This window comes from Podarcis liolepis (assembly GCF_965112155.1).
Source record: "Podarcis liolepis genome assembly, chromosome: 12".
NCBI lineage: Eukaryota > Metazoa > Chordata > Lepidosauria > Squamata > Lacertidae > Podarcis > Podarcis liolepis.
The window spans coordinates 35,116,414-35,131,695 of record NC_139563.1 but is presented as its reverse complement, the minus strand read 5'-3'; the positions used below and the strand labels follow the sequence as shown (position 1 = coordinate 35,131,695).

The 15,282-nt window shown below is 37.3% G+C and overlaps 1 protein-coding gene and 1 long non-coding RNA gene across 26 annotated transcripts in view; one reads left to right on the top strand and one right to left on the bottom strand.

Moving 5' to 3' along the window:
• The window catches only part of HYCC1 (hyccin PI4KA lipid kinase complex subunit 1), a 52,245-nt gene that overhangs the window by 21,184 nt on the left and 15,779 nt on the right, over positions 1-15,282 (top strand). For 22 of the 25 annotated variants that reach the window (XR_014517698.1, XR_014517699.1, XR_014517700.1 and 19 more), the window contains 4 exons: positions 10,286-10,365; positions 11,649-11,750; positions 12,504-12,683; positions 14,438-14,518. Coding sequence is in view for 19 of the 25 variants with exons in the window: in XM_083468331.1 (XP_083324457.1) it covers positions 10,315-10,365; positions 11,649-11,750; positions 12,504-12,683; positions 14,438-14,518 (414 nt within the window). In the remaining 6 variants the exon portion in view is untranslated. Of the gene's footprint in view, positions 1-5,533; positions 5,658-10,285; positions 10,366-11,648; positions 11,751-12,503; positions 12,684-14,437; positions 14,519-15,282 lie in introns of those variants that run through there. The other 3 variants (XM_083468335.1, XM_083468330.1, XM_083468342.1) reach the window with 3 other exon arrangements.
• LOC310690013 overlaps positions 4-15,282 on the bottom strand; it is a 48,788-nt gene continuing 33,509 nt past the window's right edge. The window contains exon 5 of the long non-coding RNA XR_014517778.1: positions 4-3,889. This is a non-coding gene — a long non-coding RNA (uncharacterized lncRNA). The remainder of the gene's footprint in view (positions 3,890-15,282) is intronic.

The following is a 15,282-nucleotide window of genomic DNA, read 5'->3' as shown; positions in this document are numbered from 1 at the left end:
GGTGTAGATTTGGTTGATGGTATCTTTGGTTATTAAGGAAAAAAATGAAAGAGTTTTAGTATACAGGCAGTGAAAGCTAGCTGGCACTGAGGACATCTTCATTCGAAAGTTAAATTGTCTGCAACTTGCTGTTTTGCCAAGGAGGCCTAACAAAAACTGTGGAAATAACCACAAGGGTATTTTTCAAAGGCCAGTTATTAATAAAGTGGATAACTGTATATGCATGCTGTAGAAATACGTTCTATCTACCTTGTAATGGGACAGCATTCAGTAACAGTAAGACACAAGTTGCACTGCTGCCATACCATCTATTTCATCACCATTAACAGACATTCTTGCTCTGACTGTCCCTATAGTTTTCACTAATATATTTGCTTTCATCTTATTTTGCTTTTAGGGGTCACTGCCATGCATCTCAAAATCTTGCTATAAAAAGGAAAGTGTTTCTTTCCTGTCAGAACTTGACTTCTCAAATACTATTGGAAATTGTGCTCAAGAACTCTTATTTTTATTTAAGTACTTAAAACTTTACATGCTTTTTGAAGATCATAACTTAAAATCTGATGTTGCTGTCTTCTGATTAGATAGGCTACCTTCCTGTAATCCTTTTATTACATTTAAATCTGCTTAAGTCTGTTGTGATTGAAGGTAGCTGCGGAGTTGAGATCATTTGTCTCAGTAGCTTTTTTTCAATCTGCTTAACAGGTTCAGGCACATATTTAGTGTTGCAATTTTTAAACCTCTAACACAAACCTTTAAACCTCTGGTGCAGAAATTAGTGTGTTTTTGTGTCTCCTTGTGCAATCTTGAAAATATGAATGCTTGCCCTGTGAATGCATTGTAGGGAATTTACACATCAAAAATGCAAATTGTTAACAATGCAGGCATGGGGAATTCTGCATTAAAATTTATATTGACTATGCAGATGAAATATATTCTGACACTCATTAAAAGGGTAGAGTGGACAGACAGAATATAGTTATTTTAATGGCTGCTTGTTTTGGCACCCAAACTGCATATTCACTTGACATGCAGTCCAGACACACACAGAAAATGAAACAGCATTTATGGAGTACATTTCATTGAAGTAGATTTCACTATGATGTTGGCTATTTGCCTAATAGTAACTGATCATGGTAGCCCTCTTATATACAAGGGGTTACTATAAATGGACCCTTTGAAATTATTGTTTTTTTCAAAGCCAGTGCAGTATTCCTTACAGAGAATAAGCTTATATAGAATAAGCTTGACTATATTTTACAGTTACATGGGTAGCTCCTGCTTATCTGTTGCCTCTGGTACATATATTCCCACTGTGCAGTGGAGGAATTACTAATTAGATTTTCATTCCACCTTTTTTCCAAAGAGCTTGGGAGTGATGTGCATCAGGGATTGCCAGCATGGTGCCCACAGGCACCAATATGTCTATCCATCAGTGCCCCCCAGTATACATAGTTCTCCCTCTCCCATTTTGTCCACCATGTTCAGTGGGAGAGAAATATTTCTTGAAGCTTTGTAGATGAGCCATCGTTGAAAGCTGGGTCTCCCTGTCCTTACCATGGCACCCACATTATTGTACCATGCAATTTAAAAATAATAATAAACAACACTTGAGAGAATGCCCTCAGAGTCTTTGGGAATGGAATGCCTTTACAGTCCTCATAGTAACCAAGTATGTTTTTAAAGATCATGGCACAATGTAAGGTAGGTCATATGAGACACCCCAGGGAATAAATATCCCCCAATCCTGATGTAATTACCATATTTGAATACTAAAATTAAAACCTTTTTTTTAGTGGCAAAAGGACCTATAGAGTCTCCGATTGCCACCAGCTGCAAAGTCAAAAGCACCAAAACTACTCTAGAATCAAAATATTGTATAGATGTATCTACAAATGTGCCCATAGTATCACTGGAAACTCGAACACCACCATTCATCATCACATAATTGCACAGACGTAATGCCCAACATTAGTAGCACCCATCAGCATAGGGTACTTGTTGTACAAATGCTATTATAATTGTTCCTTGCCAAGTCCACTTGGTCCCACGCACAGCGCACAAACATACTGTCTGGAAGTGTCCAGATTGCCTCCCTTGTCAGAAGCCACCATGGTTTAATGGGCAGGTGGGCAGCAACTGACCTTTGTAGTTACCAAGTCCTAGAAATTTAATAGATAATAATAACAACTGACATTTGTAATCATCAAGCTTTCTAAGTCATTCGCTCAAACAGGGGTTGAAATTGTCAAATGGAGCCAGCAACAGGAAAGGGTTGCAGCAGCTATAAACAACACCTTTGCCATGGAAAAAGCCACAGCCAGAGAGAAGGAAGGAGCTCCTAACTGCAAGAGATAGCTAGATATGTAGGTTGAGAGCAATGCATATGAAAAACCATTTGGAGTGTATTCAGTTGGAAGGAATAGTATTTTATTAGCTAAATGGTTTTTAAAAACTTTTTTCCTGACTGTATGGCTTGGCAGGGAAAAGTGTGAGAAGAAATTCATAGGCTTTTGTATTGTGTGTGGCACACTTTCTCTTGCTTTCTAGAACTGTGGCCCTATGGGTTTGTTTGTACTAAAAGAAATTATTTTCTGTATACAGTACTTATTTGAAAGTAATCCCATGAAACCCAGTAGGGTTTAGTTCTGAGTAGACTTGCATAGGACTAGAAATTCTGTCTCTGGCTCCACCCACCACTATCTCCACCAACAGAATTTCCTAAGGGAATGTTGCTTTTAACAGAAAAAAAATTGCCCACACCTGTGAAACACTATCAAGGGTTGGTGCTAGACAAGAATCCCTAGGGAGCTTAGCATCCCTTTTAAAATTTATGTTCCCCTACCAGTGTGTCCCTGTTCTACCTTCTCTTTCCCCTCTATCTCTTGTCTGTCCCCAGCAGCCTCTTCCAGAGCAAGGATGTTGCTACTGTAGTGGTTATTTTGATTCTTCTATAGTTGGTGTAGGATTTGAGAGTGATCCTATCTTTGCCCAATAGGCATAATGCAGTCCTGTAATCTCTTTATTCTCTGTAGTATGTAAAGACAGTTCTTAATGCATCCCCAAAACCCATTAGTGTCCTATGTGTTTCACTGGAGTGTGTTTAAATAGTTTGTAATTTTTATTGCTGCAAACTTTATGATGCCACACAAGAGATCCAAGTTAAACAATATTTGTACAACTCTTGCAACTCTTACTATAGCTCATCTTGAAATAGATACTGTCCTACTGTTTCTGTTCTCTGTTCTCCAGAGTTACCTTCCTACTGAAACCAGCTCACGGAGGATGGGGCCTGCTATCATTTTACTGCTTGTAAAACTAACAGTTAAAGCAGTGACTTTGGCTGTATTTATACAGATTATTTTGTTTGTTTTGAACACAGTTTTATTTCTTTTATTGGTACTGAAAGTTGACTCTTTAAAAGAAACATTTGACAATGGCGTATATAATATATGTAGTTTATCTTCCTTCTCTGTGTTTTTGTGGGTTAAAACAAAATAAAATTGCTTTCAGGAAGACTCACCAGGGAGGTTTAAATACCGCACAGGAGAACTTCGCAGGGTTGCTTTTGGAAAACAGACCATAATGTTGCTGTAATTACTTTGCTTGGCTCTACATTCATACCTTGGGTTGAAGTAGCTTCAGGTTGAGCGTTTTCGGGTTGTGCTCCACGGTGATCCAGAAGTAACGGAGCGCGTTCCTTCCAGGTTTTGCCCCTTGTGCTCAAAATGACATCATGCGCCAAAGCAGCGAATCGTGACCCGCAGACGTGGGTTGTGTTCGCTTCAGGATGCGAACGGGGCTCCGGAATGGATCCTTTTTGCATCCAGAGGTTCTACTGTATATTGCAGTCTTCAGTCATGCTTTGATCCTGCACTGAATTTTTATTCTTCATGAAAAGAACATACAGGTTTTGCTAATTCAGTATAGTCTTAAATACACAACCAGAATATTACATGCAAGTTTTTTGCTCTATATTAATTATCTTAAAGCTTTAATCGGCTGTTGTATTTAGAATTTTATTTGTATTAAAGAATTTTATTATGCATAGATCTCATAATTACTATTGGGAAGAACAGAATTAAAGGAACAAACTTTAAATATTATAATTAAATTAACACTAAAGTCAGTTGTCAAACATTTGCTCTGCTAGAAGTAATCTACATTCTGTTCAAAGCAGAAATGTAAATAAAACTATATAAACATTATAAAGCTGTGTAAGAACATTTAATCTCTGTAGTGCATTGCAGCACACTTTATTGATATTTTAAATATTTAATGTGGACAAAAACAGATTTGACATACATGATTCTGGTACCATTTATTTGTGAGCTTTTGCTTTCACGTGATATTGTATTCCCGTTGGCTCAGTTAAATGCTAGGGTTTGCTTTGCCAATTACATTTGGATAGTTGTTTCTGTTCTACTTCTCTTAAGTATGTACTAGTAAGGTCTTGTACAAACATACGTATGCGTGAAGGTTTCCTCAGTGATGCCAAACTGCACTGTGAGCCATGTGTATATATTAATGTAATGTTCACTGGTGTTGGTGTACTATCCATAACTCATTTTAAAATTGTGGACGAAGAGCAGATGTAATAAAGATTTCCTTAAATTCTTGCAATGCATTATAGCTTTCAAAAGCATGTGATGCATATTTTCATTGTTTTTCTGTAGGAGGCTAATGCTTAATACCCTATTTTAAAATTTAAAGTTTCTTTAAAAGTGCCTATGTTGATGCATTTCTATTTGTGGAGGACTAGACCAGTCCTATTTTCCACTCCTGTAGCTGTTGAAGCTTAAGTTGGAGTGCATCCTGTGTGGTTGACCTGAGAGAAACTACTCTGCCCGATTACCTTTAAAAGCCAGAAGCAAGCTTGTTGCATTTTCTAGCTGGCATAGGGCTGTGTTGCAGAAACCTTGAGTATGGCACAAGCTGACTGCCCTGTCATTTCTTTCCACTTCTTTGCACGGCATTCCTGTGTTCTGTGTAAGGATTTCCCTCCTGTGTTGAAATAGAAGCACTGATAGCACTAGGACCAATCAGGGCCAGATTTAGGTTTGATGAGGCCCTAAGCTACTGAAGGTAATGGGGCCTATATGTCCAGTTGTCCTTTGTCAACAACAAATTGTCACTGTTTTTTTGTGATGAATATATTCTGTATGGTAATTTATGGACCTAGTAGGTAACTAAGGCCATTTGCTCATAACAGAATATGTATTTTATCAAAGCAATTAATTGTTGGACTGAAATACAATTAGAAATGTACATCCAGGTTGTTTTTTCCTTTACATTTTTGGGGGGCCCCCAAGAGAGTGTGGCCCTAAGCTATAGCTTGTTTAGCTTATATGTAAATCTGGCACTGGGACCAATCTGAGTGCATGGGAAAATGAGGTATTTGGCCTTATAAATGCTGAGCTCAGTTCTGTTCTGTTATTTCTTCATGACAAGTTTGTAAATGACTGACAAACATATGATGAATGTTATTGTCTTGCAAATGACCAAGTAGAGAGTATTTTCATTTTACTTTCAGGTTCACAAATGATGAAAGTTACAATCCGGTACACGTGTATTTGGATGTAAGCCCCATTTAACTCAGTAGGTCTTTTGAGTTGACATGTATGGGATTGCATTGGAGCACAGCTACATTTGGCCAAGTAGGTTACTAAGACTTTTTCTGGGTGAATAAGTTGTGAATCTGGATGGTTCAATTTACTTCTAATATCTCTCATGGATAATTTGCCTTTCCTAAGCCATGTTCCTCACAAAATATAGTTCTGATCTTTGCCTAATTGTCTAATGGAGCTTCAGAGTCCATTAGGAATACAGATAGTTATAGTCATAAGTGAAAATTGAATCAATAGAAAAACCTTTCAAACTAGATGTATGAGGGGAAATAGGCTTGATAATTCTTGAAAATGTATGCTGTAAATTGTACAAAATGACAGGGTGCTGACCACACCCAACTTCTGCTTTTTTGTTCTTGAATCAGCATTCTTAGGAGCTGTTTTATAAACAAGCCCTTTGTATGCCTCTGAAATGTGGTAGCATTTAGATTATAAGGCTATTTTGCAAGCAAATGAAGCAGTTGGCTTTCATATGTTTTCTTTGACTGTCAGTCACTATTTTAATGACAATAAAATGATAATTCTTGTGCTCTGTGATGTGCAGTGTTTGTGAGAGCACTGTAGAGTATTAAATCAGGGTGGAGTTGCAATAGGTTTTCTGAAACTGTTACATGTTTGCTCATAGTTCAAGAATGTATGTGGTAAGATTCAAATCTCCGAAAAATGTCTCTTCAGTTTTGTGTTGCACCCTTTGAAAATTATCAGTATTTCCTTTTTATACTAGTCATATCGCTTTTCTTACGCTTTTCAAGATGAAGGTGAAAAGCTTTTCTCCCCTGCAGTATTCACTTTCTTTATTACATTTAGCAAACCTCTAATCTAGTTAGGAGAATTATTGCCTATTTGCCGGCCAGTTTGAAACAATAGAACTGTTTTGGGAACTAAGCAGAGGTTATAGGTCTCTTCCTTTTCCTTAAATCCTCCTTTTTCCACTGTTGCACCTCATTATCACCTATGTAGTCTTCTGTAAGGCTGTTGGTGATTTACTCCTCCCAAGAATCATGGAAGACTGAAAGTGGTCTTAAATTACTCTTTCAAAATAAACTTTACTATAAAGATTCAAATGACGGAAACATTCATGCAGCGCTTAAACTATAGAACTTGCTGCTACAGGAGGCAGTGATGGCCACCAACTTAGATGGCTTTAAAAGAGTGTTGGACAAGTTCATGGAGAAGACCATCAATGGCTTCTAGCCATGATGGCTATGCTATGCCTCCACAGTTTGAGGTTTCCAAATACCAGGTACTGAAGACTGCAGGAGGGAAGAATACTCTTGTGCTCAGACTCAGCTTGAAAGTTCCCCTTAGGCATCTGGTTGGCAAGTGTGAAAACAGGATGCTGGAGTAGATGGAATATTTGGAAATTATTTCCTAAGTGTATAAAGATGTCTGGAATAAACTCTAGGAGCATAAAAGCAGTAGTTTCAGTAGGCTAAGGCTCTTGTCTTGTTGTTTTTGAATAATAAATGGGTGGTAATTATGACTATATATTTATTCTGTGTTCCAAATATTAATATAGTATAGTCAGCTTAGTGTGAGAAAACAGCCAAACATTAACTGAAACTGTGACAAGTAAACAGATTAACTGTCTACCAGCAAATACAGCATAAAGTTGTTTGATATAGGCTTAGGGAGATAAAATAAGGTATCACATATCACTATGGTTTTTAAATTTAAAAAGTTGACCTTTTCATTAAAAACATCACTTGGTTTCAATCTGCATGTAGTAGTCTGACTTGAAGCAACTAAAACCATGCTGTTTTGTAGCTTCCTGCTGTTGGCACTGAATGGATGTTTGCTTCTGCACTGTATGAACTTCATTTTAATTGTGGATTGTTCATAAATAATTCATCTGATAAAATTAATAGTGCAATTTAACATTATAATGAAAGACAAGGCCTTTCACTTTATCTTGTTATATGTCTTGCATCGGTACCAAATTAATGTAACATTATTTCAAAGTAAGTATTTTTTTAAAAAAAATTATCTCAGATAAATTTCAGTGGAGTTATATTGGAGAGTCTCAGCTTGATCTTTCATCAATAGTTGTTAATCTGTTAACATTTGTTACAGTTTCTATTATTAAGCAAACCAAACTTCTTTGATATAGAATAATCAGTTTGCTATTGTTAGCATTTCTGAGGAACCAAGAATGCCTGCCTTCAGATTTGGTTGGCTTGCCTTTAGTTTTACAGCAGAGCCATTTAGAGTTCTGTGGAACTATTTTTTGTGTATGTTTACTTTATATATTTCCAAAACAGTGCAATGGAGTGGATTTGATTGGGCTTGACTTTATAAGGAAGGATAAATGTGGGAAAGAAAAGTATTTTCAGCTGTTATAATTGTAAATTGATAGATGACAAATCATATAATATAAATGAACATGCAACTGATTTTTTTCAGCATGATTCCATGCATGAGATAATATATATCATTATTTAACATGGTGCTGCATTGGTCTAGTTTTAATAAATAATAGGAAAAGCTATGGAGTAATCCAGAAAAAATAGTACCATAAATACACTAAAACTTGAGTACTGCCGAGCTTATCAGCAGGGATAAGCAATTTCCTGTTCACATTCAGGACTTCCTATGGAGGTTCAGTTTGCGTGACTACCTAATAGCATGTACATGAAAATTGATTAGTTCTATTTTTCTCTCCTAATTGCTATAGATCTGAACTTGTGAAATTGACCAAAAGTAGTATGTTGACATCACAATTGCACAACAAAAGCATTCTGCTTTAAATAATACTCTGTTATTTTCTTGAAAAGGTCTTGGTTGGATGACTCATACTCTTTATAAACCACATTATAATGAGCTACTTGGAGAGACACATTTTCTCTTTCCTTCATCTTTTGACAAAGGGATGTGCATTATGGCTTTTTAAGTTGCTTTGAGCCTTTGTAACTATATACCAGAAGAAGAGTAGGGAATGTATAGAACATTCCAAGAAGCTACTAGATAAGGTTGAAATAGTTTCAGTTCTCATATTTATTAAACACAATCCCATAATAGAAAAAGCATTCTAAAGAGTATTTAGTGTTCCTGAATGAGTCACATTTCTCTGCAGTTATAAATATACTTCAGACAAGAGTTCTTGGTTTCTTGTGCTTTCCTGAACAACTCAGAGCTAATGCATCTTAGGCTTCTGGAAATACATGCTGTCATTTCTCCTTTCCCCCCTCCCTCCCCCGCCTGACTGCAACTAGACTAATTTGAACAAATGGACCCCGATTAGTTAGGTACTTTTGTTGTTGCTATTTGGTGCTATGAATTTAATATTTTTCATGAACTGGGGTTGGGACTTATGGAAAAAGTTAATAAAGCAGCCTGTAAAGTCATCAGGCATGACTTTGGGGGTCAGCCGATGTGCATTTCCAGATCTACTACAAAGTTGATCCTGAGTCTGGTTTTATTTATTTCTTCAATATTCCTAAAGCTCACATTTTGATTTGCTGTCTAAGATATTATCAGTGTTTGTTCAAAGTAAAAAGGCCTTGATCAAGTGGCCTTCATTACACTTTACATGCGTCTCCACTGAACCTAACAACCTGATGTCAAGGTTTCCTATGCAACCAAAGACAGCAAAGAGGAAAGTGTTAGGTTGTTTCTTCAGACAAATTCTATTGCCGTGGCTGTCTTCAGTTCCAAGGGAAACAATTTATATTCCACCTTCCGGATTTCATTACATGTCTTCATGAAAATAAAGTTAGCCAAGAAGTAGTACTTAGATGAATGATTTTGCATGTTGAGTGCCCTGGGGCTGCTTATACTCCATACGTTTTAAGCATATTCCCTCACTAAAACGTCATAAGAACTGTAATTTACCTCACAGGGAGCTACAATTCCCAGCACCCATAACAAGCTATAGTTCCCAAGTTTCTTGTGGGGGACAGTGCTTTAAATGTATGGAGTGTGTTGTACCTTAAACTCAGGACTAAAATGATTGGTTGAACTGGGTTCCAAAAGCTTTAACAGAGGTAATTGTTTGGTAATTGTACTTTACACTACACATCTTCTTCGAATCTTACGGGCTTCCCCCCACAACCAGTAATTTCTGTTGAGTAATTTCATACATGTGGACATCATATGGTTATAAATCTGTGTATTTCCCATGTAACTGGTGATACTGAGAATCCTAGCATGTCCTTTTGTGGATAGAAATAAAAAAATTGTGGCAGTCTTCCCTGTCAACATAATTGAAAATGTATTGTGTGAAATCTGGTGTACTACTCTTGCCAGTTTGAGGGGCAGAGTTGATGGTGTCTCATGACTCTCCTCCCAAAAAAAGATTCTGGAAAAATATTGAAATGAAAATATTACACCACTAATTCTACTTCAGCAGACTGTACATTTGAGAGGAATATATTCATTTCCATATCTTAGCATATAGAAGTTGAGACATGCTTTCATATACATCTAAAGGTTTCAGAGAAGATGTGTATAGTCTGAACATCTGCTGGTCTTCAGTAAAATATAGGTTTCCCCCTCTTCTTAATATTCCAGCATTTAAGATAAAAAAAGGAGTTGCATAGCTATGGAAACGGGAGTAAGTGGTTGCATCATAAGGCTATATATCTACTCCTTAGTGGTTCCACTTTTGCAGAAAACAAGTGTATTGCATAATAGTTAAACTTTTTGCTCCAAATCTTAAGGCTGAAGAGTTCAGAACAGATGTTGGAAGATGTTGGCGGTGGACAAAGGGATCGTAGAAGAATGGTTATCGGAATACAAGGTAATATATGGTTCTCAAAAATAAATATTCATTTTCAAGAATTAAATGCTAGCAATCATCCATAGTAGTAGAGCCAGTATAGTGTAGAGCAGAGGTCCCAAACCTTTTGGATATTGTGGACACATTAGCTATTTTATAGAATCCTTCACAGAATGGCATCATGGGAGTCATACCTATCAGAAACCCAAGACCTTGTCAGGACTTAATACCATTGCACAGAGATCTTTACAGGTTGTCAATCTGGGTACAGGGCCAGGTTCAAGATGTTACTCATAGTACGGTATATAAAGCCCTTAACAACTTCAGACTAGTTACTTACAATATCATCTTACCCTATATATGTCCACTCGACTACTTTGACCTGCGGAACTGGCACTGTTATAGGTGCCACATAATACCCGTTCTGCATTCATAAGAAATCAATCTTTTAATGTGGCAGCACTTACACTTTGGATCTCCCAGCCTATTGATACCAGGCAGGCACACTCACTGTACTCTTTTTAGCTCCTGCTAAAAATATTTTTTGTTTAGACAAGCCTACCCAGATAATGTGGCATGTTCATATGTGGTTTGATTGTTTTTAGTTTATTGCTGACCCCCCCCCCGTTTTTTTCAAATGTTTATATAATAGTTTTAACTTCTTTCTACCAATACTTTTGTTGTTTTATTCTCTTTGTAGACCACTTTTGTACCTCAATCAAGTGGCATATAAAGTTTATGAAATAGATAAATAAAATCTCTATCTAATTTAGTCTTCTTTGCAACATTACCATTCATACTTTCTTTTTGTCCCATATCACCACCAAAAGGCATACATGCACCCTTTCTCGCAAGAACATTGTCCTTCAAACTCTCCCTCTATTCCCCATTTTCTACTTTCCCCTTTTTTCTATGTATATGAATGGCTAGAATATACCTTTACATAAGTTTAGGTGCCAGGCAAAACGTTTCTCTTTAACCAGGTCTTTGGCGTGGACTGATTAAAATTCTGTGTCCTTTTAAATGAGTTTGTGGGAGGGAGGTTATCAGTCTGTTTGTTTTATTACCGGTATATATTTTGTGTCCTCATTTTGTATTTTCATGTTGTGAACTGCCCTATGATCTTCAGCTGAAGGGTGGTATACAAATTTAATAAAAAAAAAAATTATGAGGTACTTTTGCCCACAAGAAAAATACAGCCTGAAAAAATAGGATGAATACCTCATATGAAGAAGGGGAAATAAATATCTTAATTGCAAAGAAACATATATTGGCTTACTGTGTCTTAAAATGTTTTGTGTTAGACAGTGCCAGAAGCATCTATACCAAGCTATGCTAAAAATCTGAAAGACAAGAGTTCTCTGGTTTCATCTCTTTATAAAGTTATTCAGGATCCACAAAGTGAGGTAGGTAAATGTGTACAGAATTATAATTGGGGTTGGGAGAACTGTTGAGAATAAATGGTGCATGCTGTTTCACTGCAGCACTAAGTTCTTAAGAAGTGGGCAGGGTGAGCAGAAGTAAGAACAACACAGAGCACTAAACCTTGTCCTCTTTTTTACGAGACCCTGCTTTAGACCTCTTGTTTTGACTTTCTGTAGATACTACCTTTGTATATTTCAACTTTTCTATGGCGCTGCTAAGACTGGAAATCTGATTTTAAAGAGTACCCTTTTCAGTTGAGAGCCAAACTAGATGTGAAATTAAATGTATCAATAATTAGATAATTATTGGAATTGTGGGAGAGAGTTTTAACTGTTTTCTTTCCCTGCTGCATTTCTGATCAAAGACAGAAATTCACAGTGTGCCTATTTCTCTCTTTTGTGGTGATGAAAGAGCAGCTCTGATTGAGTATGGCATAAGGGGAGAATGGGGCATACCAGTGGCGTAGCATGGGTTGTCAGCACCCGAGGCAAGGCAAGTAATTTGCGCCCCCTAACCCGTGGATTTGCGCCCCCTAACCCCCAGATGTTGCGCCCAGTACGGCCGGCCCCCCCTGCACCCCCCACGCTACGCCACTGGGGCATACTAATTTAACATTTACAATACAGAATTGTTTCTTTTAAGAATTGATAAATTTTGCTTCTTTAAAAAGTGTAGAAAAGCATACTGATGTGTTAATCCACTAACAAAATATTTAATGTTTGATTTTGTTTCAGCTGCTAGAACCAGTCTGTCATCAGCTGTTTGAATTTTATCGTAGTGGTGAGGAACTTCTGCTTCAGTTCACACTGCAGTTTCTTCCAGAACTGATATGGTGCTATCTTGCTGTTTCTGCCAGTAAGGACCTACAAAGCAGTGGCTGCATAGAAGCACTTCTCTTAGGAGTTTATAACTTGGTTTGTATTCACACTTGAGAAATTAATTATTCTCTCTTGGGATAAAGTGCAAATTACAGTGTAATGTCCCGGGGGCCTCTTAACCAGTTAGATCTAAATCCCTGTGACATACTGCTATTAGCAGAAATGTTCATGTGGTTTTGTCAGAAAACAAGCCAAAAATCTGGAATATTAACTTGCTCTGGTTTGGTATTCTCTGTATTGACATTAGTTGGATTTAGCAATTGTATTCTGTAGATTTAGCACAGTGGGATGAAGGAAGCTGTTTTAAAACAGTTGAGCTATGCGGCATTCATCAGTAGGCATTCTTCATATCACATGTTTACCTTCTAAGCTCATTGTGATAGTAGTAGGATAACTCCTCCTTGGAGCGTCCCTCTGACTAAATATTTGGGAGAGTTGCATGGTAAAATGGGCTGTGTATTATTCTAAAAGGAAAACAGGGTTGGAAGTAGGTTCCCTGCTTCCTTCTATAGTCTCTCTCCACCCACCCCTCAGTATCTCCTGATGTGGTATGTGAGATATTGGTGAGAAAATGAGTGGGGGGTTGCTGCAGCAGGAAGCAATCCAAAGTACATCTGATATTGGAGTGGGGGAAGAAAGCATGTGGAGGATCTGCTCTTTGCTGTAGAATTCCCAACACCCTTTTCTTCTGCTTGAAAGTGAAAGACATTGGGAGGAAGGGCAAAGTGGGTGGGTGATAGAGACTACAAAGCATTGTCTTGCTTTCTATTACAAGATAATGGAGCAATAGATTAACAATGTGCCTTTCCTAAACTTTCCTTGGCTCTACTCTGTGTCTTTGGAGGGGGTGGGAGAGACAAGCATGGTCTGTATTCTGGGAAGGCATTTCCATTTCTGTACTCTGGATAATATGCATAAGCATACTAATGAAATGAATGTGATTAGCTGATACAGTTAATGGCTATCTACCTGAGTTTATAACCATGGTAATTACTTTTTCTGTATTAAGCTCAGAATTGGTGTTTCACTGCATCAGTGGTGTTTAAATGTGGAATGTCTTGATTTTGATGGAGGCTTAAAGGAAACTCATTTCTCAGTTTTCTATCTGTACTTAAAGCAGTAGTCTCATATAATAATAAACAGAGTCTACTTTGCAAAACACACTGTGTTCATCTTGTGAGTAAGCTTATATACCTTGAGGACAGAGAGATCAGAATAATCAAGGGTCTGTCAAGGGAGCCCCCAAAGTCAAGCAATTTAAGAGACGGCTGAGTCACGGTGCTATGTAAAGCACAAGTACCGGTAACTTTCAGAACCTATAAAAATGAGTGTGACTATCAGACATTAATGATAAATAGTTTTCTTTCTCTGTTCCTTGTGATAGAAATCTCTGCTGGATCAAGAGAACCTTCCATTAACTGGTGTATGCTATTAGATATGACCCATAAGATTTATTCAGGACTCTAAAGACGCAAACATATTGAGCAAGATTAGACTTAGTAAATATTTCCACTTGAGTAAAACTTCTAATGTGTCAGCTGTCAGATGCTTTTTGATTAGGACATCCTAGATGTTAAGAATAAGAAAATGCTGGATTTCCACATTCTTCATCTTGTAAATTCAAGTGTTCACATGTGCATCCATTTAGTAGCTTTGGGCATAATTAAAGAGCTAATGAGGGATGGGAAGCTCATGCCCTACTCTGTTGCAGTTGTTCAAGTGATTTCTAATCTAAACAAACTTCCATATATTTTTCATTATATGTCATAACTTTCTTTTATACCTTACAGGAAATAGTTGACAAAGAGGGGCACAGTAGGGTATTAAGTTTTACAATTCCATCCTTATCCAAACCTTCCATATATCATGAAGTAAGTTTAATAGACACTTCTGTTTCCATATGTGTGTGTAGTTTTGTTGTAGCCTCCCTTGCATGAATGTCATCTGGCCTTGATTTTGTCATCTTAAGGATAAATATTTTTGTTTTAAAAGTCTGCTGGTAGTGCAACTAGTTGCTGTTTCTCACAAAGGCACAAGTGATTAGGGCAAGGATGAACACGAGAGTACCTGGGTTTTGCATGCTGATTAATTTATTGTCCTATGCCCTCCAGGTGTTTAAATTGTCTCCCATCAGCCCCAGGGGGAAATGGCCAGTGGTCAGGGATGATGAGAGCTCTACTACAAAGCATTGGGGGTGGGGATCAGTTTGGGAAAGACTGTTCTAAAAGTATCCTTAATGTGAAATATTTGAAGTAAAATATGATGGGCTTCAGTGTTCTAGAATATATAATGTTGCATTTAAATTATCTGAGAAGTATTGTCATGGCTAAAGTTCTAATGAGTTTCAGGTGTACTATGTAGAACAGGCATAGGCAAACTCGGGCCGCCATATGTTTTGAGACTACAGTTCCCATGATCCCTGACCACTGGTCCTGTTAGCTATGGATGATGGGAGTTGTAGTCCCAAAACAGCTGGAGGGCCGAGTTTGCCTATGCCTGATGTAGAACCTAACTTATTTAAAATTATGAAATATTTTACATTAGATTGGTCAGTGGAATAATAAAGCTGAAGATAAAATGAGAATAAAATGTCTGTTGTTGGTTAGAGTTTAAGTGGATGAAAACTGTGATAACC